The sequence below is a fragment of the Cuculus canorus genome, chromosome 17 (assembly GCF_017976375.1).
Source record: "Cuculus canorus isolate bCucCan1 chromosome 17, bCucCan1.pri, whole genome shotgun sequence".
NCBI lineage: Eukaryota > Metazoa > Chordata > Aves > Cuculiformes > Cuculidae > Cuculus > Cuculus canorus.
Window position 1 is genome coordinate 7,225,521 of NC_071417.1, and position 26,533 is coordinate 7,252,053.

Below are 26,533 nucleotides of genomic sequence, written 5' to 3' on the forward strand. Positions count from 1 at the left end.
AGGAAGGTCCTACCACTGAGGTCCTCCCACCTACTGAAGTTCCATGGAGCAGCAACCCTGCTCTCCAGCATCCTGACCATGCCCTCCACGTTGTGGCGTCATTCAAACTCACCAAAGGTGACTCCCTCCCATCATCAGAGGCATTAGAGAGGAATATGTTTCTGAGGAATGCCACTGGGAAATGGATGCCAGGCGGAACCCCAAAGGATGGCCACAAGGGCGGCAGTGCCAGACATGGAAAGAAGAAGGCCTTCCTTTAATTTGTAGATGATTAAGCACACAGAAAGAAAAGGTGGAGACTGAAACAACCCTTGTTGGTATACATAGATGAAACCAAATCCAAAAAACGAAGATGCTGTAATTAGGGACAAGAGAAATCAATTAGGTTTTATTTTGAACTGATCTCTCCAGGCGAAGTTGTGGTTTGTGCAAGATTGTTTCTTTCAAAGAATCAACCTGCCTCACAAAGAGAGCAACAATAGAGCTGAAACTATGGCACAAAATAAAGCTGAAACTAACAGGATAAAAGTTCTGATGTGTAGTCAAGAAGTGCAGCCTTAGACCAAAGAAGGTTTTTGTACTTATGTCTTTAAAGGGAACCTTCCAGATGTGATTGGGGGAAGAGATGCCAAAGCTTCGACAGACAGATGGGTTCTTTTCAGTCCCAGGGAACAGAAAGACCTTGAAAGGAGAAAAAAAAACTCTCAATGATTTTCTTTTCTCACAAGAGGAGGTGGGGGCAGCAGAAAAAGGAGGAGAAAGCTAACTTAAAAGTAAGAGTCAAAGCATTACAAAACTCCACCGTTAGCTATTGGGAATTCTGCCACTTCCATGGCTCTAAGAAAAGAAATTTAAACCTGCTCCATGTGTTTTTTAATGGACCCAGGAACTGAAAAAATCCAAAACCCGTAAGCAGAAAGCTAAAAGGAGCATCAGAGTGAGGCACGTGCTGTTTTCCCTAAAATGTTTACATTTGAGTGTAAGGGCAAGAGTTCCAGCCCCTCTGACCAGTTAAGGGATGCTGCTCACAAAACCCAGCTCAGGTCATCGCAACTATACCACTCCAGACCCACGGGGCCATGTTTCACCCCGCTGCAGACGCCAGCCTCCAAGAAACCGTGGCTTGGTCACTGGACTGGAGAGAGAAACCCAGAAAAACTCGTGACAGGCTTTGCCAGCAGCACTTTGCGTTCACCTCTTTCTACTGCAGTACCAGCAGACTCTTTTCCACGATCACATAGCAGGAAACTGAGCAGCAGTGATGATCCCTCAGCAGGGTTTCATGTGGTTTCTCATTAGGAGATTTTTTTTTAGTTTTCACTTTGTTGTGGCACAAAGTCAAAGCTACAGAAATTCTCCTTCCCCTCAACCTACCTCACAGCGCTGAGTGGCTCCACTACCATCAACACATCTGAAATACGGGACCTCATGACAAAGTGGCTTTCATCACCAGGATGAAATGAATCTTTGCTTACACTGACGAGGATGCTACTCACAGAGCAAGTGCACATGACTGAAATAAGATGGAAGCTCGTCCGTCTGCCTTCTTCCTACCTTTCACTGTCACTGTCTGTTCATCTAGTCTGGATCAGGCTTCCTCTTGGACTTTTAAAACCAACCTGAAGTACTGAAGAGAGAAGTGTGCAGTCCGGCTTTTGTCTTGGCTACTACGCCAACAAAGTGGACAGAAGAAAAATTATCAATATCTAAATTATTAATATCCAAAGTCTTATTAATAGCCCAACAAAATGTCACAGATGGTGAGAAAAACAGTCCATTACATCTATAAATACCCACAATCTTATTTGCTCTTCTTTAAAATACTTATTAAAAGTGTTCTTTGTTATGAAGTCTATAAAGCTAAAATGGAAATGAATAATTAGCACACCTGTTTGGTGAATCATGACTATTTCTGACCAGCACAGAGGCCCAAACTGGCCTCCTGAATTGCTGAAACCTTGGCTATTTCGTCATTCCCCTCAAAGAGACGATCCAGCCGCACAGAGGCTGTGCACAAACCCTTCCATGCTGAAAGCTGGCAGAAAAAGAAAGTAAAGCAAATGCAGGAAAGGCAGCCTGGGACAGCCCTCCCCCAGGAAAGGAGAGGGGGAAAGAGCAAAGGTTTTTGACAGCTGTTAGTGGAAAAAATTAGCTCCCTGGAGCTTCCCAGTGAGGCCTCAGGGCTGAGGAAGTGCAGCAGCAAAAAAGGAACTGCACATTAAGATAAGATAGGAGAAAATGTTCCTTCACAGACTACCTGCAAAGCCAGAGAACGTGGCCAAGGCTCTGGTTCCACCTTATTCATTTTTGCTTTCAAAACACATTCTGGAAAACACAGAAACCCTCCAGGAGCCTTGCTGACACCGCTTCTGGAGAGGTTCTCTGCTCCAGGGTTGGGGGGAAAAGCATCGCTCGGGCATTCCACGGAAAGGGTAAGTGACAATCCCGCCCAGAAGGGTCCGAATGAGCGATGCTGGCACTGCCACCAGTAATAGCATCCCCCTGCCCGAGCTCAGCCCCTGCTCAGCGGGGTGCGCCTCTCCAAAGGGTCCCAGCATGGCATCACAAACCGGACGGCATGCGGACATGTCCCACCACAGTACTGCTCAATATTACGCTTTAATTAAACTATGCTTATTCTTATTTTTTCCCTCCATCTCTCTGCAGCAATATTTGAAAGAAATCACCCTTGGAAATCTCCTTAAGGCATATCAGAACGAGCAGCAATATCCAGGATCTAGACTCTGGAGAATCTTGTATTCCCTGGGATTAGTCTGATGCACAGAAAATGATGAAGGTTTAGATACGGGATTGAACTGCGCTCCAGCCTAACACAATCCTCCGCTCACAGAGGTGCAGGCAGGGGCTTCGTGGCCTGCTCTGCACAGGCAGCTGCACCCCAGCACCGCTTCCATATCCAAACCCACCATTATTGGGCCAAGATATAAGGGACTAGGATGAAAAACATTGACATACCAAGTAAAAGATAAAAAGGGACTTTTCTTTCCTTCATGTTCACTTAATGATTGCTTTCTGCAGGAGACAGAAGGAGGAGAGCTGTTAATTATATCAAGAATACACCTCCAGGATGGAGTGAGAGGGGGATGCCATGGCAACTGGCAAATGCAACCAGGAACAAAATGGTCACCCCTTGGTAGGAGTGTGACCATGAGAGAGCTCATCCCTTTGTCGCCCCAGTCCCCACCTCCTCCTTCCCCCCCCTTTCTTGTCATCTTTGCTGCATTAATAAAGCACACAGACAACTCGGGAAAAACAACTTTCTCTCTGAGCAGCCTCTGACGTCTTGATGTGCAGGAAGAAAGGATGAAAATTAGCAGCATGTGGGTGGCACAAAAAGAGGGGGGAAACACAGGAGGGAGAATCAGAGCTGATTATTTTCTAATTATTTAATATCTTACTTATCTCCTCCCACCCCTAGCAAAGTGCCTTTACAGAGGGCTTTTAGCTGCTTCTTGGAGAGAACAGCTTGGTGGTTTGTTGTTTTGTGGGTTGGGTTTTTTTTTCAAGTAAAAATAGGAGAAAAAAACACTGTAGACATTCTGAGCAGTTCAGACAAGTCCCTCTCGAGTCTTCTCCTTGAAGAAGAAAGCCTCAGAGATGGTGCCACTGCAGTGCCGCCTGCATCCCACAGCAGAAGGGCAAAACCTCACTCAACAGTCCTCTAGCTTCACTCATGAAAGACCATTTTTCCTCCACAGGATGAGGGGAATGGCTTTAAATTGGAGAGGGGAAGATTTAGACTAGACATTAGGAAGAAATTCTTCACTGCGAGGGCGGGGAGGCCCTGGCTCAGGTTGCCCAGAGCAGTGGCGGCTGCCCCATCCCTGGAAGTATTTAAGGCCAGGTCGGATGGGGCTTGGAGCCCCTGATCCAGTGCGAGGTGTCCCTGCCCATGGCAGGGGGTGGGACTGGATGGGCTAAAAGTCCCTTCCAACCCAAACCATTCTATGACTCTGTGATTCTATAAGAATGCCACACCCACTTTAAGGTCCAAGACAGAGCTTGGAACATCACCAGACTGATGCTTCAGAGCCAACCCAAGCCCTTCTGAGGTTGTGAACGGTTCCAGACCCCGTTCTGCAAGCCCATCACTCAGGATGCCCTAAAGCTCTTCAGCCCCAGCCTGCAGTTTAATATCACTCATCACCAGGACTGGGAAGAGTTAACCACTGGTGAAAGGAGACAAGAAGACCTCAATTACCTGGTTTGGAGCTAGAGAAGGGCAGTAACAGCAGCACTACAGCTTCCTTCCTCAGCGAACCCCGCTCTCCTATTCCAGAAGCAGCAAAACTTGACACAACCCGGGCTGGCAGCCCTCCAGGAGCCTGAAAGCATGGCTGATTTGCATAACCCGATTGTGCCTTTGTGTTGATAATAACATTTACTTGTTTTGATTCTGGTGGCAGCTTCTTCATGAAGCATCGTGTTTAATTAGACCTGACACCAAAAGCTGCTGACGAGTTTTGACTGCAGGTTTAGAAAGGGAAACGAGGAGAGCACTGGGTGCTTGCATCAGCTCTGGAGAAGGGGTCGGGAGGTGGTCCTTGGGAAGGGCAAGGGAGGGTTTTGATGAGGCAGAGCGGTGCACGGAGAGCTTGAAGGCCGGCAGCTGGAGCAGGAAAGGGTGGCTGGAATTTTCTTTTCTCTTCCTTGCTCTTCAGGGATGGAGATGGTCCCAGAGCAGGGATTTTTTGGCTAAGGCAGCACCGAGTCTTAAATAACTCTACAACGTCGAACTAGTCGCTTCTCATGGCATTTGAATGATGCACTGCAAGGAGCCAGCAAGGCTGCCTGTTCCTAGGGCTTCCCACACGCAGCCCTGCATTCTCCAGGGTCACAGCCCAGGACTTGAGACTCAGTGGCAATTTGGAACTTTGCCTTTGAACTCTGGTATTTTTAGAGATGTTAAATCCAGCCTTGCTGCAACGTTGATGTCTGCAGCGTCTGAAGCTATTTGTTTTATGTAAATTCTGTTCCCAGGACTGGCCACACAGAGTGCACCTCAGCACATCACCACGGAGTTTCACCTGTACCTTCAGGCTACTCGTCATTGCAGCTTCAACACTGCTGAGAGCCGTAATTCTATTACAAAGGCATCTAATAAGTCCATAGTAATAAAAATACCTTTTTGAAGAGCAGAAGACAGACGTGTTCTCAGACTGAAGTATCTCCACATGCATTAACAGAATATTCTGTGCAGTACGAAGCTTCATCCTAGCTTGTGCTGCCGTAACTTTCCCATGTCAACACGTCCTTAACAGTCTAGCAGACATCATCATATATAAAATGAAGAATTTAACATGACCAATTTTAGGCAGTCAGTGGCAAAGCTTAATAGAAATTCTCTAATTACCTGCAAGCCTCACAAGTGCTTGCTGCCAGCACATCTCCTCCTTGGTCCTCAGGACCACAATTTAACTGTGACGCTGTGTTAAGGTCAAACGATCCTGCCTCTTCATCTTTCATCCTCTCTCAACAAGGCCTCCTCGGTATCCCATTTCCAGGGACCATTAATTTCATATGAAAATCAGAGTTGGCAAAACTAAAAATATATCTTAACTCAGAGCAAGGGTCAGCTGCTTTCGAGATCTCTGCAAATCTTCTTGATAACATTCTCAGACTGAGAAAATCAAAGCAAAGAATGAGCATCCTTCAAAATGCTACTTGACCACAAAGGGAGTAATGGTTAGTGTGACTTTAGTAACTGGATCTACCAACAGCGCAGTGAACACCACGGGAGAGCAATTTCAGCCCATTCGATACACGTATATCAACAATTTTCCTTACAATTAAGAACTTAAATGGAAAAGGGCAAAAGGAGGAGCAATGACTTTCAGACACAGCTGCTCTCCAGCCCGGTGTGCTGCACGGCCACATCAATCCCTGTGCCAGCACCAAGAAACCCACACCATGGCAAAGGATTTGCAGCCACCAAGGACGCAGGCTCAGCCCTCCTAGCCACAGTTCTCCCTTTAAGAGGCTGACGTAACCACACTCTGCTCTCACGCTGTGACTCACCATCACGTCTTCCAGAGGACACTACAAACTACAACAAAATTCAGGCATCTCTGACACCATCACACTTAGAAGCATAACGAGAACGACTTCCTTTCTTCTCTCAGTTACAAAAAGCCCATCTGATGAGATGACTACCACTCTCCCATCCTTCCCAGCTTTAAACACCAGCACAAGCCACTAAATGCCTTTGGAGGCCCCACCCCACTCCTGATGGGTCACAACAAGCTCCTTCAGGAGCTGCTGCACTCTGAACTAGGTTTAGGTTGTCCCTGGAACTTCAGTCTCTGACTTTCACAAACAGTGCAATAGGCAAAGGGGGTAACGGGCAACACGAGAAAAGGGGAATATTTGAGGAGAGATTCTGTGAAGCCCTCCACACACGTTAGTTCAGTCACACAATCAGCTCAGCCACTTCTACAGGAGCAGTTACACCTGCAACAAGCAGCAAACCAAAATAACCTTCCGTTAAAGGCACTGCAGCCCCAGCATCCTGCCCAGGCATTCACAACACTGCGGCTACCAACAGCAGCCACTTGCGTCAAGGATCCCTCTCTGAAACACAACCTGCTGTCCCTGGCATGAGCAGGGTGAGCCGCCATCCTCTGCAAGACCTCATGAAAGAATACATGCAATAATTTCTTTCTCTTCAGCGGAGAATACTTCCAGATCAACAGTTCTCCAGGGGCACAGGAATTTATTGTGGCACGGTTTTGTATTACAATCTTTTTTTGCCTTCTCAAAGCAGGAACCAACCTTTCAGAGCCGCTGCCTCACATATCTATAGCGACCTTCCAGTACCTGAAGGGAGCCTACAAGAAAGCTGGAGAGGGGCTATTCACAAAGGCGTGTGGGGACAGGATGAGGAGGAAGGGGTACAAACTGGAGAGGGTCCGACTTAGACTAGACATTAGGAAGAATTTCTTCACCATGACAGTGGTGAGGGACTGGCACAGGTTGCCAAGGGAGGTTGCGGATGCCCCATCCCCGGAGGTCTTCAAGGCCAGGTTGGATGGGGCCTTGGGCAGCCTGAGCCAGTGGGACGTGTCCCTGCCCTTGGCAGGGGGTGGAACTGGATGATCATTAAGGTCCCTTCCAACCCAAACTATTCTATGATTCTATCTGTCTGACTTTGTGGAAGAAGACGCTAGGGTCTTGCTGTCTCGTTGCATCTTAACACTGCAGCAACCGTGAAGGCTACAGAGGACTTCTGAAACCCAGGGACAGGGCACAGCACTGCCAAGCTATTCCAAAGATCAGATCTTGTCCCAGAGGTGCACTAACCCACTTTGTCCAAGTCTGGTTACCAATTGCGGGACTGTTTCCTGCCTGTGCCTGAAGAGGCATATAAAAAGACTTCAACAGAGTTGTTAAATATTTAGGTTAAAAACTCTGACTGGTCTGGAAGGAAGTTGAAAAGCTATAATTCAAATAATTCCTATTTTAGTAGCAAGCGAAACCTTTCAAAACCAAACCATATACAGCCTGGAACTGTAAAATACAGCAGCTGGTGGAGAACCATGTACCTCAAGGTGGGGTTTGTAGTTCTTTTTTTTTTTTTCAGGACTGCCAGTTTCTTGGGATAAGGGACTGAAGAATCACAGGCCCCGTAAACCTGAAACTACACTATGCCAAAGCGCTTCTTGAGGCCACAGCAGTTCTTAGATGACATAATTTGTTTACAGAAGGTGAATACTTGCCAATTTTAAATAAAACAGGGTTCAGTCTGTTGAAAACAGAGAGATGTTTCCAAGAGTGGCTGTTCCCATGACTCCATACTATCTCAGTGTTACACCAGCAGCAGGGCAGCTTCATGTGGCTTACAGGATCCTGCTAGAAACAGGGAAAATGGAGACGGCAGGCTGTGCTGACTCCCTTCACCAGGACTGCTTCCTCAAAGGGAACGCTCACGAGTTCAAAGTGCATCGCCTTAGGAGGCATGCTTAATTTCAAGGGATTCAACAGGAAATCTCATCACTTCCAGTGCAGCTAAATACGGGCTCACCTATCGGATCTCCTTCCAAGAGCAGTGTACGCACAGGCTTTTCCCCATTCTCGCGTTTTGCCACATGCCTGAGTAACTGCTGGCTTTGCTGGAGGAGCTGGCACAGCAACCATGTACACAGAACCTTCATGAAAACCCAGTGAGGGACTTGGCTGATACATCTGGGTTTGCTAAGCAGCTTTTGAGAAGGTGAATACTTCCAAAAAGCAACCAGTAACATTGCTTTTTAAAGAAGCTGACTCGTGAATTCTTTTTATTTTGAAGCTCTAAATCATGCTGTGATGACACCTAGTTCTTTTTCCCCAAGATAAACAAAAAAAAAGGAATAACGTGCTGAGCCAAGAGCGCTTCATTAAAAAAAATGAAAATGTTAAATACCTGACTATAAGCAAAGGAGCTCTACCGCTAGAACAGCTCTCCTGACATCCCTGCCCATGCCGACAGTTCAAACCAAAAATATTACTGACTTTGGAAGGGCACAAATCAGACAAAGTTAGTTCCAGGAAAAATCTAATAAAGCAAAACTCCCAGTCCTCTCCCATCCTCTCCTGTTGCTCTGCAGGAGATGCACAGTGCAAGCACATGGTTTAACCAGATGCACTGTTAGATCATTTTTTTCCTCAGGATCGACAACTGGAAACCGTTATGCATATTCAAGACTCCGAGCTCCCACATAGCACAGCGCAAAACAGAGGCTGCTGTATATACCAACAACCAAAACTAAAACTGATTCAGGAAAGACATGGTGTGAATGTGATCTTTGCTTGAACAGTCACTGTGTAATGGAGTCTATCTCCTCTGTTCTCCTGGACAAGGCAAAAATCACCAAATTTTACTTGAAGATTGGGGTTTCCCAAAAGCTTCTGGGCACACAAACTGTCTTTTGAGCCTGACACAAACAGTGGCAGTGACCCCAACCGAATGATGAGCTCCTGACACCAATGCTGCCCCCCTCTTTTCTCAGGCGACAGCACCACAAGGAAAGCAGATATTGCTAATGGCTGCGAACAGCGACAGACTTGACTGTACAGACAAAGTAATAAAAGCTGAAAGTAAAAGTAATAAAAGTAATCAAAGCTGAAAGTAAAAAAAGTAATAAAGTAGTAACAAGTGGCCAGGGACTTGCAGAGCTTACCTGTTTCTGTGCTGATGCTCCCATATGCACCTGGCAAAACTTGACTGCCTGTTCAAGTGCTGCTTCTTCATCCACCTGAACACACAATCACAACTAATGAAGTCATAATTACTTAGCTCATCTATAAGTCTAATTAAATTTAGATGAAATGGGGAAGCAGAACATGGGACTAAGTGGGAGAAGCAGCACTACTACAGCAGAACAGCAATCTTAAATTATTCAGGAGTATACATTCAAAGATACACAACTCTCTCAATTAGAGCTAACAATTAACAGGCACAAACCCCACATAATCAGTCTCAGAGCTTTGAACTGATTTCAGAAATTTAGTTCCAAAACACAGAGGGTTTTACTTTCCTTTCCTCCCAGTAGTGCTCTTATCAAGAGTGGTTCTTTGGGAGACATTCATCTCCCCAACTTCTGAATAGATACAGGGCCAATTTGTACTGCTTGGCTTGGCGAGCTTTGTTATTCTATAATCACATCTGAGGTCACAAAGAGAAATTACAATTAATGATAAAATACATCACCTGTTTAATAAGCATGTACGTTTCGGACATGATCTTCTCAATTTTACCCAGGTCATAGGCCATAACTTTCTGACCTTGCTGCCATACTCGATAAGCATCGAGAAGAAGCGTTTTCCCAGACTCAACATCCTCAAGTAATTTCCTCTTTCTGCTCGATCTCTGGACAGGTTCTTCTGCAGGTACAGCTGAAACTATTCCTTTAGTTACCTGCTGCTGATGTTTCGAGCTGATACTTAGCTCTTCCAAAGAAAGTTCAGGAGTCCGGCTCTCAGCAGCTCTCTCCTTCGAGTTCCTGCCAACCTGAAGACGGTCTGGTTCACTGCGTTTACATGAAGGATCAATTTTTTCAGGGTCATTGGAATATCCATCAAGATCCATAGGCTCAACTGAGCCAGGCCTAGAGAGCTCTTTAATTTCCTTGTCATTCTTATCCTCTTGTTCCAGTACATCCATAGCATTGGGACTTTGTCCCTGGGCCACCTCCTTTACTCCATTTTCAGTACTGTGTGCTACTCCATCCGATAAAACTGGCTTTTTGGGAAGGACATCCTTCCCTTCTTCAGCACTAGTTTTGTTGGAGACGTCTGTTGTCATCCTTCCTGACGCAAGGTTAGAAGACTTGGAGCTCTGATCTTCTGAAACCTTAACAAAAGAAATCACTCTTTTCAGTTATCATTGAAATCAGAGAGCGTTTGAGCGCAGCTCTGACTACTACGAATGCGGACAATGAGTACCTTCACATTACTGCCTCTGCTGTGGTAAACACATTTCTTCCATAGTCATTCTTGTTTGCTCTTGAATATTAATTAATCCAGCCACAAGTCTAAAGTATTTTAATCAGTGAAAACACTACAGAGAAATCAACAGCACGTGCTGAACCAACGCTGCAATGGGATTTTCCTCCCACTACTTCAGTCTGTACTATGGTTTCCAACTAAATGAAATCCAAGGTTTTAATAGCACATTTTCTTCTGAGGTACTGAAATCAAAACTGAACCTCTTCCATTTTGCAGCTGCAGATCAACCTCAAATTTAAGAATTTTTCCTTTGGTTCCTCTTATGTGACTTTCTTCTCGTTATGGGATCAAGAAGGACGCTAAACTCTGCTCTAGTTTTTAGGTTTTGAACCTTTACTTTGTTGCGGGCCCAAAGGTAGAAAACCTCAGTACATCATCACTGCTGAAAAGTGCTAATGATATAATTCTTTCATCTGTATTTACGGACAAACTATTTCATATACAGAGTTTCAGTGTACTTAAGGATGTTTTAATTTCATTTGGTAACCCTATACTTTGTTAACTTGGAAAATCCTCAGGGACAAATTCTTCCTGGAACGTTTTTACCAAACAAACTTCCCATTTCCAGTTACCTTCTCATGGGAACTGAATAGGCTCTAAATGACTTGTAAAAATTCAATCTAAATCACAATTAAATGCAATAGCAGGTGTGATGCTGTCACAGACTGGTAGTTACAAGTGGCCACGCTGGTCATATCTAGTTATCTGGGTTTATTTTGCAAGAATCTTAGTTCATTTTAAAAGGAAATTTCCCAAGCCAGCGCTGAACATGTAGCTGTTCTTACGCTCCATGTAACGGCCATCATTTGCACCTCAGGGGACAGTCGAACCAAACACACTGGAACTCATCCTCCACAACCGTGGTTGTTACTAGATTTCACAAGGCTGCAACAGTTTTCTGCGTAGTTGCATATAAACAAAAAGTATGAGACATAAGTGATAATAACGCGGCCCTTCAGCCTCTGGAGATCTAAGGAATGAGCAAACTGAACCTAGAAAAACCTAATTACTAAATCAACACAAACTGGAGGCACTGCTCCTTACCTGGGTCAGATCGTTAAGAGTGTCCTCCAACACTTTCACTGTCAGCACGAAGGCTTGTTGGGCCAGAACCTGGCGATCTGCATCACGCAAGTACTTCCTGTGCCCCAGGAGAGAACAGAAATCAGCCAACTGCCCAAAGGTTATGGGGATTTGAAAGCAAGAAACCAGGACATTAACAAAAGCCGAACCACCATCCCCCAAAGAACCCAACACAATTTTCAAACGAGTCAGAAGAAGCATACCCTCACAGAAGATAGCACTACCTACAGAGGGGAGAAAGGGAAAACCAACTCCAAATCAAACCCAGAGCAAACCAGGCCACCAGAACTACAGTTCTCTTACAACAAGCCTTCCGTGACCCTCAAACACCAGCTTTGTACTCAACCCTTTCCTCGAAAAATGTGTGAGGCACACAAAGCTGTCCTGAACTGTCCAGTGGTGCTCACATGCACGTGAGATTAAGGACAGCAGCAAATCCTTTCTCGTTGGTCACATCAGCTGCCTTTGATTCCGGGGGTTCAGAGCTGAACCACTGGTGTGATAATATCTTTTTTCCTCTTTAGTATTATTATTAAAAAAAAAAAAATCATTGTTTGTGTAAAACTTATTCCCCTTACAGGTTCATTTAATTTAGTAGAGCACTGTAACCTCAGTGTATTCTGACATATCGCTTTAGCTCACTTTCAAAGGAAACATTTCCAGACATCAATCCTACCTGAGTTTGATGGAAAACTGAACTTCTATTTCAGAACTGGCTGCTTTTAACAAGAGGGCTAAAAATCAAGAAAATCATTTTGGAGGGCATCATTTCAGTCAAAAAGCCAATGTTTTGAATGCACAGATTTTCTCTCTGCGGCATTGACATATTAAACTGGTAATTTTACTGTTTGCTTTTCAGAAAAAAAGATAAAAAAACCTGACCCGTTATCAGTTCAGTAGTAACTAACATTCACCTAAACCCACCCTTTTTTTCAGACCAGGGTTGATCCGGGCACAGAACAGACACACCCGGAATATCTGCATTTCTACGCTCCCCACGGTTGGCACCGCCTGACCCACCACGTCAAATCACTGTTTGTTAAATTCAGTCTAGACTTATAAATAACAAAATATTTTTAGTACAACTGTGGGATTGCTCAGGACAGAATTTAAACCTTCTATGGTCCAGTGCTTCTGATACGCTAAAAGTCAAAATATTTTTGGCTTCAAGTTCGCTGAACATGTGGTGACATATTCCCAGACATGCCACAATCCGTGCAAATTCACACGCGCTCACGCTCACAAACACATGGAGAAACCTGCAACTCCTCTGACTTATCGCCATCAGTCATCCCCTTCGATTCCTTAAACATTTACAGAGCCCAACTCCAACATTCCCCGCTTGGTGAGCATTTTACCTCAATTGCTTCTACGTTTCCCATAGCTGTTTATTTTGGTGTTCCCATTGATGGGACTCTGTATATAGCTCTCATTACATGGCTTCTTCTTTCTTAAATAAGGTTAATGCAATTAAAATTAGATCACCCCTGAACAGGATAAGCTTTTTAAATAGCATCAGCTGCCAGCAGGCACATAACCATTGTTCAGTCCATCAGGGATTACAGGAAGGCAGGATGCCTGGGCCGTGACCTCCCTCTTATGCAAGAGGCCAGCGGACGGGCGCAGAAGCCAGGATGCTCTGTTCCACCAGCGAATCCTTCCGCATGACAGAAAACCTGTGTGGCTGCTCTGAGTGTGAAGAGAAACGCAGAAACATTCTAGACTCTGTTATGGAATCGCAACCATCGTCCCACTGCATTGCCAAGGAAATCCGTCCAAAGACTTTTTTCCTAAACTAAGAGTGTCTGAAAATAAGAGTTACACAGTGAACAAAATACGATCAGAGCTCTACAAAGTAACAGGTTAAAATAAGGATCTCATACTTTCCCTGATCAGGGGTCCTCTGCAGCATGGAGGAGACTTTGAGCAAGGTGTTGTAATCCTTTAGCTGGGACAGCACATTGAGCAGCAGGACGATAGAGCGGTTCATATGAGATGCAAAACTGCCCGGGCGGTCGATCTCATCCACGGGGATGCGCCAGATTCCCTGCAGAGAAAGGAAAAGAGGAAACCTCTGAACTGAAAGGGGCAGAAATGTTAAAACATGGATTGGATTCCACTGCAAAGTGAATTTTGTCGAGGGCTGGGGGAATAAGGGACAAACACTGCAGTCCTGCAGACAGACAGAGCTGGATTGAAAGCCAACCAATTCCTGTCAGCAGCAAAAGTGGACGGCTTGCAGAAGCTTCTAAATGTGCTTCTGAATCACCTCGGAGAAAAGCAAGCAAAGCTAAAATCATATTGTGCACTTCTCTTAAATGCCTGTGAATAGACCTCCCTTCAAAGCTCAGCTACCACCAAAACCAAGGAGTAACTTCAAGTAAGTTTTCCTGTCCTGAAAGCTGCTACTCTTGTGCAGCCACAGCAAGTTTCTATCTTCAAGTAATCTGCTACCGAATGTCTTAGGAACTTCGTTACTACCTGGGTACCATCAGTGCTCACCATGGCACTAACCAGCCTGATAGGAAGAACCAAGATCCTTAGCAGTACCCACGTTCTAGCGGCAAATTCAAGTACTCATGCACATATCCCGAGCCTTCTAATTAAATTTCTGGGACAAGGAAATCTTTGGAGCAAGGCTGGACACTGACAGAATATATAATGTAACTATGGTTAGTCAGCTCAGATTTTGTAACGTCTAACATGTCTAAGGAGATGGACTTCGGGAGTTTAACGTGGATGCTGTCACCACACAAGTCCACCCTGTCTGAAAAAACACAATGTGAATATCACTGTGCTTGATGCTAGTACATTACTTATACTAGGACCATTCACAAAACCTGCTGTTCCATCAGAGCAAAATCCTTCCCTTGCACTTTAGCCAGTCCTGACACTTTTCCAGTAGCAAGTCTCCACGACGGCAATCCTCTGGCCATGCCCACCCTTCTGTGACAGCGCCGGGATGGACAGTCTTACTGACAGCAGTCCCTGGCTGAAAATCAATTTTGCTTTCCAAACCTGTTCAGAGAGCAGGATACACAAATATTTACTCTCTTATCCTTGTTTAAAGGTCTTGCCTTGATATTTTGAGCTTTATTTTCAGCGTGAGCAAAATTCTTCAGAACTTAACGCAAGGTGGAAGCACAGAAAACGATGACCAGAATCACGCATGGCATCTAGCCACAGCAGAAATGGATATGTAACCGGCCTGTCCACCAGAGCCTCCCCCCGTGGAGAATCGGCAGTTCTGCTTCGTACGATGTGTAGGAACTTGGGAAAAACCCAACACAAATATCAGTGGTTTTAAATAGGAACCAGTGACTTCAAATTGGATTAAATGCACAGGCTGTTCTGCCAAACTTTCTTCCCCCTGCTTTTCCCCATGCTGTCTCGAGGGATCACAGATAAAGCCATTTGTCCTCTTTGCTGCCTGAAACTTTCTTTCAAACTTTTTTATTGTAGCTTCCCTTTTCCAGAAATTACCTAAACTCGCACCCTGCCTGACCCACGAGGCACACCGCAGCCTCCTCCGTCCCCAGCCACCCACGTCCACAGCAGGAGCGCCTCCTCGGCGGCACCGATCTTATCAGCTCCTGCACTGCAGCTCTGCGGTGCTCAAGCACCTACAGATCGTGTAGGTAACAGTTCCGTAACGCAGCACAGACCTCATTTCAACACAGCAGCTCTTTCTTCCCCCCCAAAAACCACACAACGACTTTCCTTTCAGGCTGCAGAAGAAACGCGCATATGCTGGAGCTGGTATTTTTTGCTTCTCTGCACATGTGTAAACTGGGCTGCTGCCAAATCCTAAACCAAGCCAACGCCTCGCCACGGCGCCATGCTGCACCAACACACTCGGCCAGTTTAACGACACTAAACAGCTGATGGCCAACTGAGACGCACGCTGTAGAAAGGGAAGACAGCCAGTGCAGAGGTCCCTGGTCCTTTTCAGCATTATCTCCTCCTTCATTTGAATTCGGCAGATCGCTTGGAGGGAGCTTTCAGACACCACAACTGGAATCAGTGGAAAAAAGACTTTGCAGCTCCTTTTCCCATGTCCTATGTGTACATTGCAACGCTACCCCGGAAACTACAGCGATGCACAAAACCGTTCGCAGTGACAGAACACGCTCCTTGCAGCTAGAAAGCGTGAGAGGGGACAGAGTCCATCTAGAACCAAAGCAGCACGTTTGGGGAATGCTGCTCGCCTGGCATTCTGCAACGGGGGACAAAGGAAGAGCATCAATTAAAATTCTCATTAGAGGTGTTTAAGTTTACTTTATCATTGCAATTACAAAAGAAGGTCTAGTCTTAAGAGGGAAGTCACTCTCTGTTCACGTGTCGACCTGCAGTTTCACAAATGCAGAACAGCAATAAATACACTCGCTGTCCTGTGTTACAGACACGCCTGGCCCACACGCAGCCTCCAGCCAAGAGCAGAATGAAACCTGCCACTGGGAGTCACAGCCATCCTCATTCCACCCACTCACATTTTGTAAGGCAATATGCAAACCAGTGATGTTAAAGTGAGTTTATCAGAATTTATTCCACGAGTGATGTTGAATTCTCTTTATGACTGCAACAGGAGTCACAGACTTGACAAACAGTCTCATTCCAACCTCTCCCAAAGAGTTTAACCAAGCCCATGAGGCAGGAATTTTTCCCTCCTAAGTGTCAATAAATCTCCAGGGAGGTTTCTGAATAGAGATCATATACTGCAACCGTTTTTAAAGAAACAGCCTAGCATTCAGCTTTTTAACAAAAACTTCAGAAAGATACAAATTCAAAGCTTGCAATGAAATAAGTGGGGAGGAGTCAATCAGTTCCACTAGCATTAAAGTTTTCATATCACCATTTGAAAACTCAGATCAGTTGGCACGGCACCTCCCTTGAAAACACACACACACGGGAGCACGGGTCCTCGTGACAAATGTTTGCAGTTCCGTGCAAGGTTTTGTTCCTGCTCACCGTCACTCGCGCCACCTGATGCAACACCTCTGGCCCTGGCCACCAAAGGATTTGGCATCCTACGCTCCGCGCTGCTTGCTGCCCACTGTTCCTGCAGTCAAAAGGTTCTCCTCCCCGCGGCAACAGCCAGCAAAGTTGTTTACACAAAACCAGAGGAAGGAGTGAGACACTTCCAAAGACTCCAAAATGCCTCTCAAGGTCCAAACCACCAAGCTGCTCTCCATGCCTTCCTGACTAAACAAACCCTGGAAGAGACGGGGGTGGGGGGAAGCAAATCCGAGCCACGCTGCTAGGAAAATACAGCTGAGAACACATGAAAATCCTGCAGATAACTGAATATTGAATTTACATTAAACATGAAACCGGATAATGAAGTCAGTACTCCATATTCCTGGTGACACTTTGTAAATCCCTTCCAGCTTGAACCTTTCTGCACACGCTCCCCTGGCAGAACCATGACTCGGGGAGGGGCGTGAGGAGCAGAGGAGCAGGCGGGCTGCGTCAGCACAGCCACAGCAGCAGTGGATGCTCTCTAATTCCATCACCGAAAATAGAAAGGAAGGAAGTGCTTATTATTCCTCCACGCTGTTTACTCCAGACCTTTACAGGAGGGGATTCCCTGGGGTTTAGGAATGCCTCTCCGAGGAGGAAAGGCTGATGGGTTCTCAGCAAAATCCGAGCTGCTCCGGGGCTGCTGCTGACCCTGCAGAGCTGCAAGCCATTTCCCAAGCAGAGATCAAACTTCACTCTCAGTGCTCCATGATTTCTCTTCCTAACGAAAGGGAGAAACAGTAGCCACAGTTCAGATGATCCAATTTGCATCTACAAGCAAACACATAGAACAGCTACTGCTACAAAGACCTCCAGTCACTTATGACTTGATTCCCTCTTTTTTCCCTTTTCTGGTTTCCTAAGGGTCCTAAAAGCGCAAGCTGCACCACACAGAACAAACCCAAATCCACTGCTGCCTTCAAGTGACCAAAACAAAACACTTCTTCAATCAACATTTGCTAGTCTCAGTCATGTCCTATTAAGAGACTTTACTAAAAAATAACATGTCATTTAAATGTTATTTAAAGATTGTTATAAAACAAGACAACACTAACAACCCAAGGGGAAGGCAGGCGCTGCTTAATAACGCAAGAATGTATACAATACTTTAAAAGCAGAAGTTGAACCAAACAATCTCATAATCCCTGGAAAGCTCACATTTTCCTACACATCTTTATTTTTCAGTCTGTTTCAGCACAGGGTTAAGCACCTCACGCTGCAGCACGACTGCCTTTACTCCTGCCCTCTCTTCCCAGTTATCTAGGTCAACATCAGAACTCGCACCAGGGGCCTGAAAAGGAAAGGAACATGGTTCGAGCTGAATGGTTTCAGCACACAGGATTGAAAGCTCACTCTTTTCAGCTAACAAAGTCCAGCCCAGACCCCTGGCTCTCCGTGCTCCTCCCCGCGAGCATCGTTTTGGTTTGGTTTCAGCTCGGCATGTGCTTGCTCGACTAGTGACTTCCTGCCAGGTCCCGATGCAACCATCAAAGCCACTGCCTCCTCCCCTCTGTAGCACATTACTAACCCACCTCTTCTCACCCAATCTGAACACACTCCGTATTTCTCATAATTTTGCTGTCACCTGACTGTGGCTTTTCTTCTTTTCTACAGACAGTTCTATTAACTTTTCTCCCTCAGTTCCTCACCTTGCCCACGCTGCTGTTCAGGATGGAGAGAAACAATTCCACCTCTGTCAACAGGAACGCGAGCGGTGCCAAAGTATAAAGAAACGAAAGCGGTTGTATTCAGAATATTAAAATTATTAGCTGCAGGGACACAGGTCTCAAGGGAAAAAGAGCAGCCTCTGCTTTCTGTGAGGAACTTGGCAGTTTCAGAGAACTCCTACAAACTCTTCCAGAGTATTTAAGAGTGCTGCCCTTGCCTGCTGTTAGCTTTGTGTCTTACAGCAGCAACAGAAAAAAAGTACGATGGTAAAAAAACCTACATTTTATTAGCCTGGAAAAGGGAACAGAAATAACAAAAATATTGCAGCAACTTCCTCTGAGTAAGTCAGAGCCAAGCAGGGTTACAATTCCTGGTCTGCAAGGTAAATACTGTCTGTGTCTGTCTGCTTCTTCAAATACCCACACACTTGGAAGTGAAAAAAACAGCAGGGATATTTAAAGGAGGAACTGGGGAATCCTGCAGCAGGATTTCAGCGAGAGCAGCATGGGAAACACTGCACATGCTGCAATTATCCTACGCTGATAAACACCCACAACAAACAGCTTTCATTTCTTATTTGTGTCTTCAAAATACAATGCATTTTCCAAGTCTTAAGTTTCAGGTTTTTCGGTTTCTAAAGCCCCCCCTCTTACAGCTGACTTGATACTCAATTGGCTTTAATGCCACGAGCAGAACACCCCAGCCAGACCCACCTGGAGAGACCGTGTGTGGGAGGAGGAGGTCGGGACGCACACGCACCAGGCAGAGAACCGGAGTCATTTCCTCGCTGCGTAAGCCATCATCAAACCAGAAACGCCTTGTTAAGACGACGAGTTACCAGTTCAGGTGGAATGAGTGAAACAGAAACCAAGGCCTCCAGATCGCCTTCGCAAAACATGGGGTTTGGCCGCTCGCCAGGCAGCATCGCAAGGGTTTTTCTCACTGGGTCAGGAGGCCGGAGGAGTTTTCACTCCGATGGTTCCCATGCACCATGTGATCTCACAAGGATGTCAACACAAGAGTCACAGCGTTTCTTTTTAAAGGGAAATGGCTAACTAGACCATTAAAAAAAAAAAAAAGAAAAAAGAAATACAGAATCCATTCTACACCTCCGCTGCAAGGGAAAGGAAAGGAAGAAGGTGAGAAGGAGCGACAGGCCATTCTCCTAAAACCGGTCTGGAAGGTGCAACCCTGTTCAAGCCATGACACAGCTGCTGGGCTCCAGAGGGAACGCAGTGAGCGCCTCGGGCGGACATCACCGAGGGAAAACCCAGGGAACACAGCAAGAGAGAGCCGGCAAAATGGGCATAGGCAGGGGGGTTGCAGCTTATTTAGGGACAGATCAGATTAAGGAAAAAGCTAATGAACCCCACTGAACATGCCATGAAGTTATTTACACAAATTAAGAGAGCTGCCTATCAGAATATAATGAACAACTACTGGTATTTTTAACAGCAGGAACATCAATAAGTGCTACCAGGAGAAAATGTTAACACCCCCCTCCACCAGGAAGGGTACTAAAGAAAATCATACTCAGCTGTTCACTGTTAGCCATCAAACTCCAAAAGCCTTTTTGAATACAACAAGAATTACACGTTCCATCTCCACCTGGCACTGCGGCGCGTGCGCACAGTCTGGAGGCACCAAGAGAGACCTGGATCTTCCATCAACGTTGAGAAGAATAAAAGCAGCAGAGAGCAGAACTGCACAAGAACTGAAACTCCTCTAGTGTTCTGACAGAGGGAAACGACAGCAGGAGCTACTGGAAAAGCCTTCTAATCTCAAATCCGAATCCTGTAAGATCTGCCTAGGGTTCCTTTTCTTTAATGCCAGTTTCATAAAGATCTGTGTTTGCTAACTCCTGACTTCGTTGGTATTTGAAGGTCACAGTTCTGTCTGAGGTTCCATACTAGCTTAGGGATGACAGGAGTACACACCCTGGATTTCACACTGTTTGGCAGCTAAAGCCGAGGTCAGGAAGCGGCTTATTTGAAATAGATAATAGAGAAACAAACACCCCCTGTTAGCAGCTGCAGAGCAGGAAAAGACATCTGCAGAGGGAAAAAGGAGTCAAGCCTTGCAGAAGACAGACTCCTCTCAGACAACTAAAGCTCTACGTGAGTTTGCACATTTCATCCTCACCAATCAAGATCTTCGAATTATTAGGAGCTGACAGCTAATTCATTTCATTAACGCTTCTCCTGCCCCTACAGCAGCATCCGTAGAACATTCCCCTTCTCTGCCCGGCACATGGGGGCCCTGACCGAGCCCTGACTGCTATAAAAGGCAAAAAAATCTTTCACTGTTATACATCCCACAGCTAACCTCATCTTTTCTCCTCTGAATTCGTGCAACAAAAAAGATTTAATTACCTTTGTTATTTGAGTATTTTCCCTTTTCTCTTTGGGAAGGTGTGAGGAAGTATTTTACCACCTAATGCTGTCCTGCTTTCAGAGCCTCCCAGGCTTCCTCAGCAATACGGGGTTTAAAAGCAACCAACCAAAAGTAGCACTAAATCTAATTCTAAGAGTTAGTGGCCATGTCTACATTTCACCAGCTGAAGTTGGCTGAGCTTTGGTAACACCAGAGGAAAAAGACGCTGCAGAAAAGCTGTAATTCCATTACCCTGTTTACAGTAACGTAAATCACAGCGTACACAGGGGATAGTCAGCATCCAGCCAGCAGCAATACCCGAGCAGCTCAGCATCGCACACGGCACAGCAGTGACTCAGGCAGCTCGGCTAAAGGCACGGTGCAGCCTGCTGGTGCTCGATTCCAGGGATACCAGGAGAGAGGAATTATTTGTCTGAGAACAGCCAGAGTAATTAGTGAGAGAGGAAGGCCTCAACATTTAGTGTGTTCCAGATTCTGATAAAAATACTAAAACCACACAAAAGACCTGTTATAAAAACCAACCAGAACGGGATCTAGGTATTCAAGATGTCAATCTGAATATGCTCCAGTAAAAAGGACACATCCTGCAGCCTCCTGGGTAATGCCAGCTTCCACGGCATATGCTTTAACTTCTAGACCTGCCTCCTGCAAGGCACCCACAGCACACATGGGAACCTGCCCATGCACAAATAAACACAACCTGCAGCGAGCTGAAGAGCCAGAAAAACAGAGCTGCCCCAGCTGGCACTGCCAGCAGCGCATGGTGCTGGCTCCACGCCCAGCACCAGGACCACTGCAACGGAGGAAAGGATCAGTGTGTGTCCAGACAGAGCTGCTGGGCTCCAACAAACCGCTAATTACACGGGAAACCGCCTACCCTCCCTCTCTAACTGAATGAAGACGCAACTGCTACACCAGAGCAGCTCATGCAAAAGAGATGCTGAAGAAGAGGCTCTTCTGTTGGGTCACAGCGCTCGGGGAATCTCCGAGGCAGAAGCCTGGCTGTCGTAGGCAGCGCAGCCGCACGCCAGGGTCACAGCTGGGCTGCTCTGGGCCAGACACGGCTCTGACAGACCCACCATCTCTTCTCTTTCCACACAAAGCCTCCCCTATGAGCTTTGAGGCTGAACTGAGAATGAGGGTGCTGAAAAATTCGTCCCGCTACAACAGTGGAGGAGACTGAGAGACCCCGAGCGATGCAGACACAAGGCAGCAAACCCCTCACCCTTTCACCCCAACCCCCTCTCCCACTAAACTTTTCCCTGCTCCTCTGTTTCCCATCGCCCCCGCGGGCGAGCCGAGCTCAGGGGGCTCCCCAGCCAGGAACCCAGCAGCGCGCATCTCATCCCCTGTGCATCTCACTCCCTGTACACCCCCCGAGCGCTGTGCACTTCATCCCCCGTGCATCCCCCAGCACTGTGCACCTCATCCCCTGTGCATCCCCCCAGAGCTGTGCACCTCATCCCCAGTGCATCCCCCAGAGCTGTGCACCTCATCCCCAGTGCACCCCCCCAGCGCTGTGCACCTCATCCCCTGTGCATCCCCCCAGCGCTGTGCACCTCATCCCCAGTGCATCCCCCAGAGCTGTGCACCTCATCCCCCGTGCATCCCCCCAGCCCTGTGCACTTCATCCCCCGTGCATCCCCCCAGAGCTGTGCACTTCATCCCCTGTGCATCCCCCAGCGCTGTGCATCTCATTCCCGTGCATCCCCCCAGCGCTGTGCACCTCATCCCCTGTGCATCCCCAACGCTGTGCACCTCATTTCCCATGCATCCCCCCAGAGCTGTGCACCTCATCCCCAGTGCATCCCCCCAGAGCTGTGCACCTCATCCCCACTGCACCCCCCAGAGCTGTGCACCTCATCCCCCGTGCATCCCCCCAGCGCTGTGCACCTCATCCCCTGTGCATCCCCCGAGCTGTACACCTCATCCCCAGTGCATCCCCCACAACGCTGTGCACCTCATCCCCTGTGCATCCCCCCAGAGCTGTGCACCTCATCCCGTGCACCTCATCCCCCATACATCCCGCAGAGCTGTGCACCTCGTTCCCTGCGCACCTCATCCCCCGTCCATCCCCCCAGCCCCGCACATCTCATTGCTCCGCGCATCCCCCCAGCCCCCCGCACCTCCTGCCTGATCCTGCGCATCTCACCCCCCGCACACCCCCTTCCCCTCCCAGCCCCGCGCACCTTCCCCCCCCCCCGCGCCCCTTCCCTTGCCCCCCGCATCTCCCCGCATTCCCCGATCTCACCATCCCCGAGGCTCTCCCGGCGCTCCCGAGCAGCGCCGCCCCCGGCCCCGCCGCCTCCCCCGCTCACCAATAACGGCTGCCGCCGCCTTAACCCCCGCCGCCCCGGGCCCGGAGAGCCGATGCGCGGGCGGGAAGGGCAGACACAGCCCTGCCGCCCCCGGCCAGGAGGCGCCTCGCACCCTGCGCTCAGCTCTGCGTCCCGCACTCCAAGAATCATGGAATCACCAGGTTGGAAAAGACCTCTTGGATCATCGAGTCCAACCATTCCTATCTGCCACTAATCCATGGAGGGGCTGGAGGGCGTCCGGAGGCAGAGCTATGGAGCAGGGGTTGGGAGAGGCAGCTGAGGGCCGTGGGGCTGTTCAGGCTGGAGAAGAGGAGCTGAGGGGAGACCTCACCGCCCTCTGCAGCTCCTGAAGGGAGGTTGTGGGGAGGAGGGTGCTGGGCTCTGCTCCCAAGCGGCAGGCTGAGAGGAAACGGCCTCAAATTGCACCAGGGGTGGTTTAGATGGGAGATTACAAAAAAATTTCTTACCGAAAGGGTTGTCACGCCCTGGCAGAGGCTGCCCAGGGGGGTGGTGGAGCCGCCATCCCTGCAGGGGTTTTAGTAAAGCTTGTGGATGTGGTGCTTAGGAACGCGGGGTTGGCAGTGTGAAGTTTACAGTTGGACTTGATGATCTTAAGGGTCTTTTCCAACCTAAAAGGTTCTCAGGCCTTGGCAGAGGCTGCCAGGGAGGTGATGGGAGTCCCCATCCCTGGAGGGGTTCAAAAGACAGGTGGATGAGGTGCTCAGGGATGGTCTAGTAGTGGACAGGGACAGCTGGACTCCATCTCAAAGGTCTTTTCCAACCTAGTGATTCTATGATTAATAATTAATACATTAAAATAACTGATGTCTTCATCACCTCTTACAACCCACACTTTACTTATTAACAATGCAGTTTGGGCACTACCACTTCAAAAATCCATTAACCTTTAATCTTCTGACTGCGTAACACAGATTTATGCTTTAAATACAGAGCTGAAATGAATACTCACTTTTTATGTTTCCAGGCAAATAGGTTTCCTTCTGACCTGCTCACTTAGTCACCGCTAACAGCGGAGCTCCTGCCTCCTCTACTGTACTGGAGTGCTTTTTCCTTCATAATGTCATCTATTTATGCAAATTAAATAGTTGTTGTACCTGGACTTAAATACATGGTAAAATGTTTAAAGTTAATAGCCCAGAGACTGGATGCTCACTAGATTGGAACTTATGTCACACAAGTTCTGCACAATTGGGTGCCTCCAAGCCACAGCCAGGGCAATGCAAAGAGTTTGTTTTCTAATTAATACCCCTCTGCTGTTATAACGAGCAGTCACAGTACCATAAAAAGCAACAAGATCACAGATATCTTTAAATTATAATAACAGGTAAACAAGAATTATAATCTTAGTTACTAGATTTCAAAGTGCTTTCCAAACAAGCACGTTTTAAGCGATCAGTAATTGGAACAGCGACTGATTCATTATTGCTGTAACACAGAAATATTCAGTAAAGGCCCATTACCAACTGAAATGAAGGTAACAAATTTGTCTCTTCAGAGTTTAAAAGGGTATGGTTTTCAGCATAGATTACCTTTGATTCTGCCCAGTTCCAAAAGTTCCTTATGTTCCCTCTCAATCAGCAATTCCCGAATCACCACCAAGTCTCCCAGGCTTACACAGCAGACTCCTGTGTAACAGTAACTTGGGTTGTCTCACCCATCACAAGCAGAGTGAATCTTGCACGACTGGCACGCGTAGGCTGATAACCTATGGTGCCCCTGAGCAAGAGAATTCCACCCAAGTTACCTAAAAAACAGCGGCTCAGTGGAGTGGGAGTGGCATCCCCTGTGCCTGCGGGAACCAGCAACAGCACAGCACTTCCATGTTCCGGATACAGCAAAGAAGTTACAGACACACCCAAAATCCAGGGTGCTGTGACAAAAGGTGGACAGAACTATTTCCTCGGTGCTCACAAACAGGGTGTAAACACTCACATCAGAAGTAACCTGGCGTTGTTCCCCTGCACTCATCAGCACAGCTCCTGGCTCCACCTCTGCCACGCCGCCAGCTGGCACAACTACACCCGTGTTCCTGCTTCAGACAATATCAAAGGCCTTTTCATTAATCATTTTTACACTGTGCCATATTTGGGACTCTACTCACGTCTTCTAGCTGATTAGAGGTAAAAGATGATATCTTCTTAATGTTTTACCACTTGGAGACAGCAAACAGCTGCCATCGACTGCTTTTTAAGATGAATTTGGGTAATACATTAACAAAACAATGCGACTTTATTCATTTTGGCAACTAAGGATGGATGGGAAAAAGACTGACGGGGCAATTATAGGGAACTTGAAACATGCCCAGAGTCAACAAGATGACCTAACATTTGTCCCTTTAAAAATAAATACTTATAAGGAATACTTTCAGTCCAGCAAATCAGCTCTGAGAAAGAAGAACCACTACCCTAGGTGCAACTGCTAATCCTCTAGGACTGGCTCCTGTACTTGTCTTTCAGTTACTTAGGATGGGAGAGGAGGAGTGCGAAGCGCTATTCCAGACCATTAAGAAGTGGCAAGTTTTTATTTCACTGTTTCCCCCTTTAAGAGTCTCACTTCACCAAGTGCTTTGCTTTGGATTTTTTTCAGTTGGTTGGTTGGTTATTTTTTTTTCATACAACTTTTCTATCTGTAAATCAATAACAACCAATGAAAGTCTGAGGAACGTCTCACGCAGCACCGTTTGAAGGAGGTGACCTTCAGCAGGCGCTCCCCAGTGCCACGGGACCAAGAAGCCCCACAGAAGGGGCTTTACACTGCCAAGCATTTTCAACTATTGCCCACTGGGATTTCTCAGTGAAATGTTCTGGGGTGAATAACGAACGTTCAGAAGGATTCCCAGGCTCCTCGCAGAGCTGAGCTAAGCGTGCTGCCTTTCACACAGCATATGAGGTTGTTGCAGTCAACATTTGGGAAATCGTGTTCCACTTTCAAATGGTTCTCTTCAGTTCAGAGGACGTGCACTGTAAAGCCTAGCGCAAATGCTTATTTCCACTTTGGAAAAGCAGATTGCATCTTCTGTTTTTAAGGAAGCAGGATATTGTTTTCACTTAGAGATGGCTTTTTTTTTTTTCTTGTAGAGATAAAAGTAATCTTGAGTTTCCAGTGCAATGGAAGTCCTGCAGGAACTGGAAAGCATCCTTCCTTTAATCAGCCGTATTTGCTTCCTTTAGCTCAGATATTTTTAAACCACTTGCGAACAGTCAGATAACAATAGCGACCAGAGCAGAACAGTTGCCTAGAAGACCCAGGCTAAGCTCAAATAGCAAAGTTTGTGGTCTTATATAAATATTTTCCAGGTGAGTTCCTCTTTTCCATCAGAGCTGGCACCACTGTAAGGATTCCACTGATGCTGAGCAGCGGCACTGGTTGCTGTTCTCGAGCCCAACAGTATCCTGGCACCACAGGTAAACCCACCGAGCAGGCAGCAGGTAGCAGAGGCTGAGAAGAATATAGAGGTGCAAGGAGAGGAAAATATATTTCACATTCCATTTATGCACCAGTTTTGTTGTCCAAAGGTGACATCCTGC

At 46.9% G+C, this 26,533-nt stretch overlaps 1 protein-coding gene across 6 annotated transcripts in view; it reads right to left on the bottom strand.

Moving 5' to 3' along the window:
* Positions 1–26,533, bottom strand: part of CABIN1 (calcineurin binding protein 1) — a 93,771-nt gene that overhangs the window by 17,983 nt on the left and 49,255 nt on the right. For all 6 annotated transcript variants that reach the window (XM_054082243.1, XM_054082244.1, XM_054082241.1 and 3 more), the window contains 4 exons: positions 13,470–13,633; positions 11,548–11,644; positions 9,707–10,348; positions 9,177–9,251 (listed from right to left, as the gene is read on the bottom strand). In XM_054082243.1, coding sequence (XP_053938218.1) covers positions 9,177–9,251; positions 9,707–10,348; positions 11,548–11,644; positions 13,470–13,633 — 978 coding nt within the window. The remainder of the gene's footprint in view (positions 1–9,176; positions 9,252–9,706; positions 10,349–11,547; positions 11,645–13,469; positions 13,634–26,533) is intronic.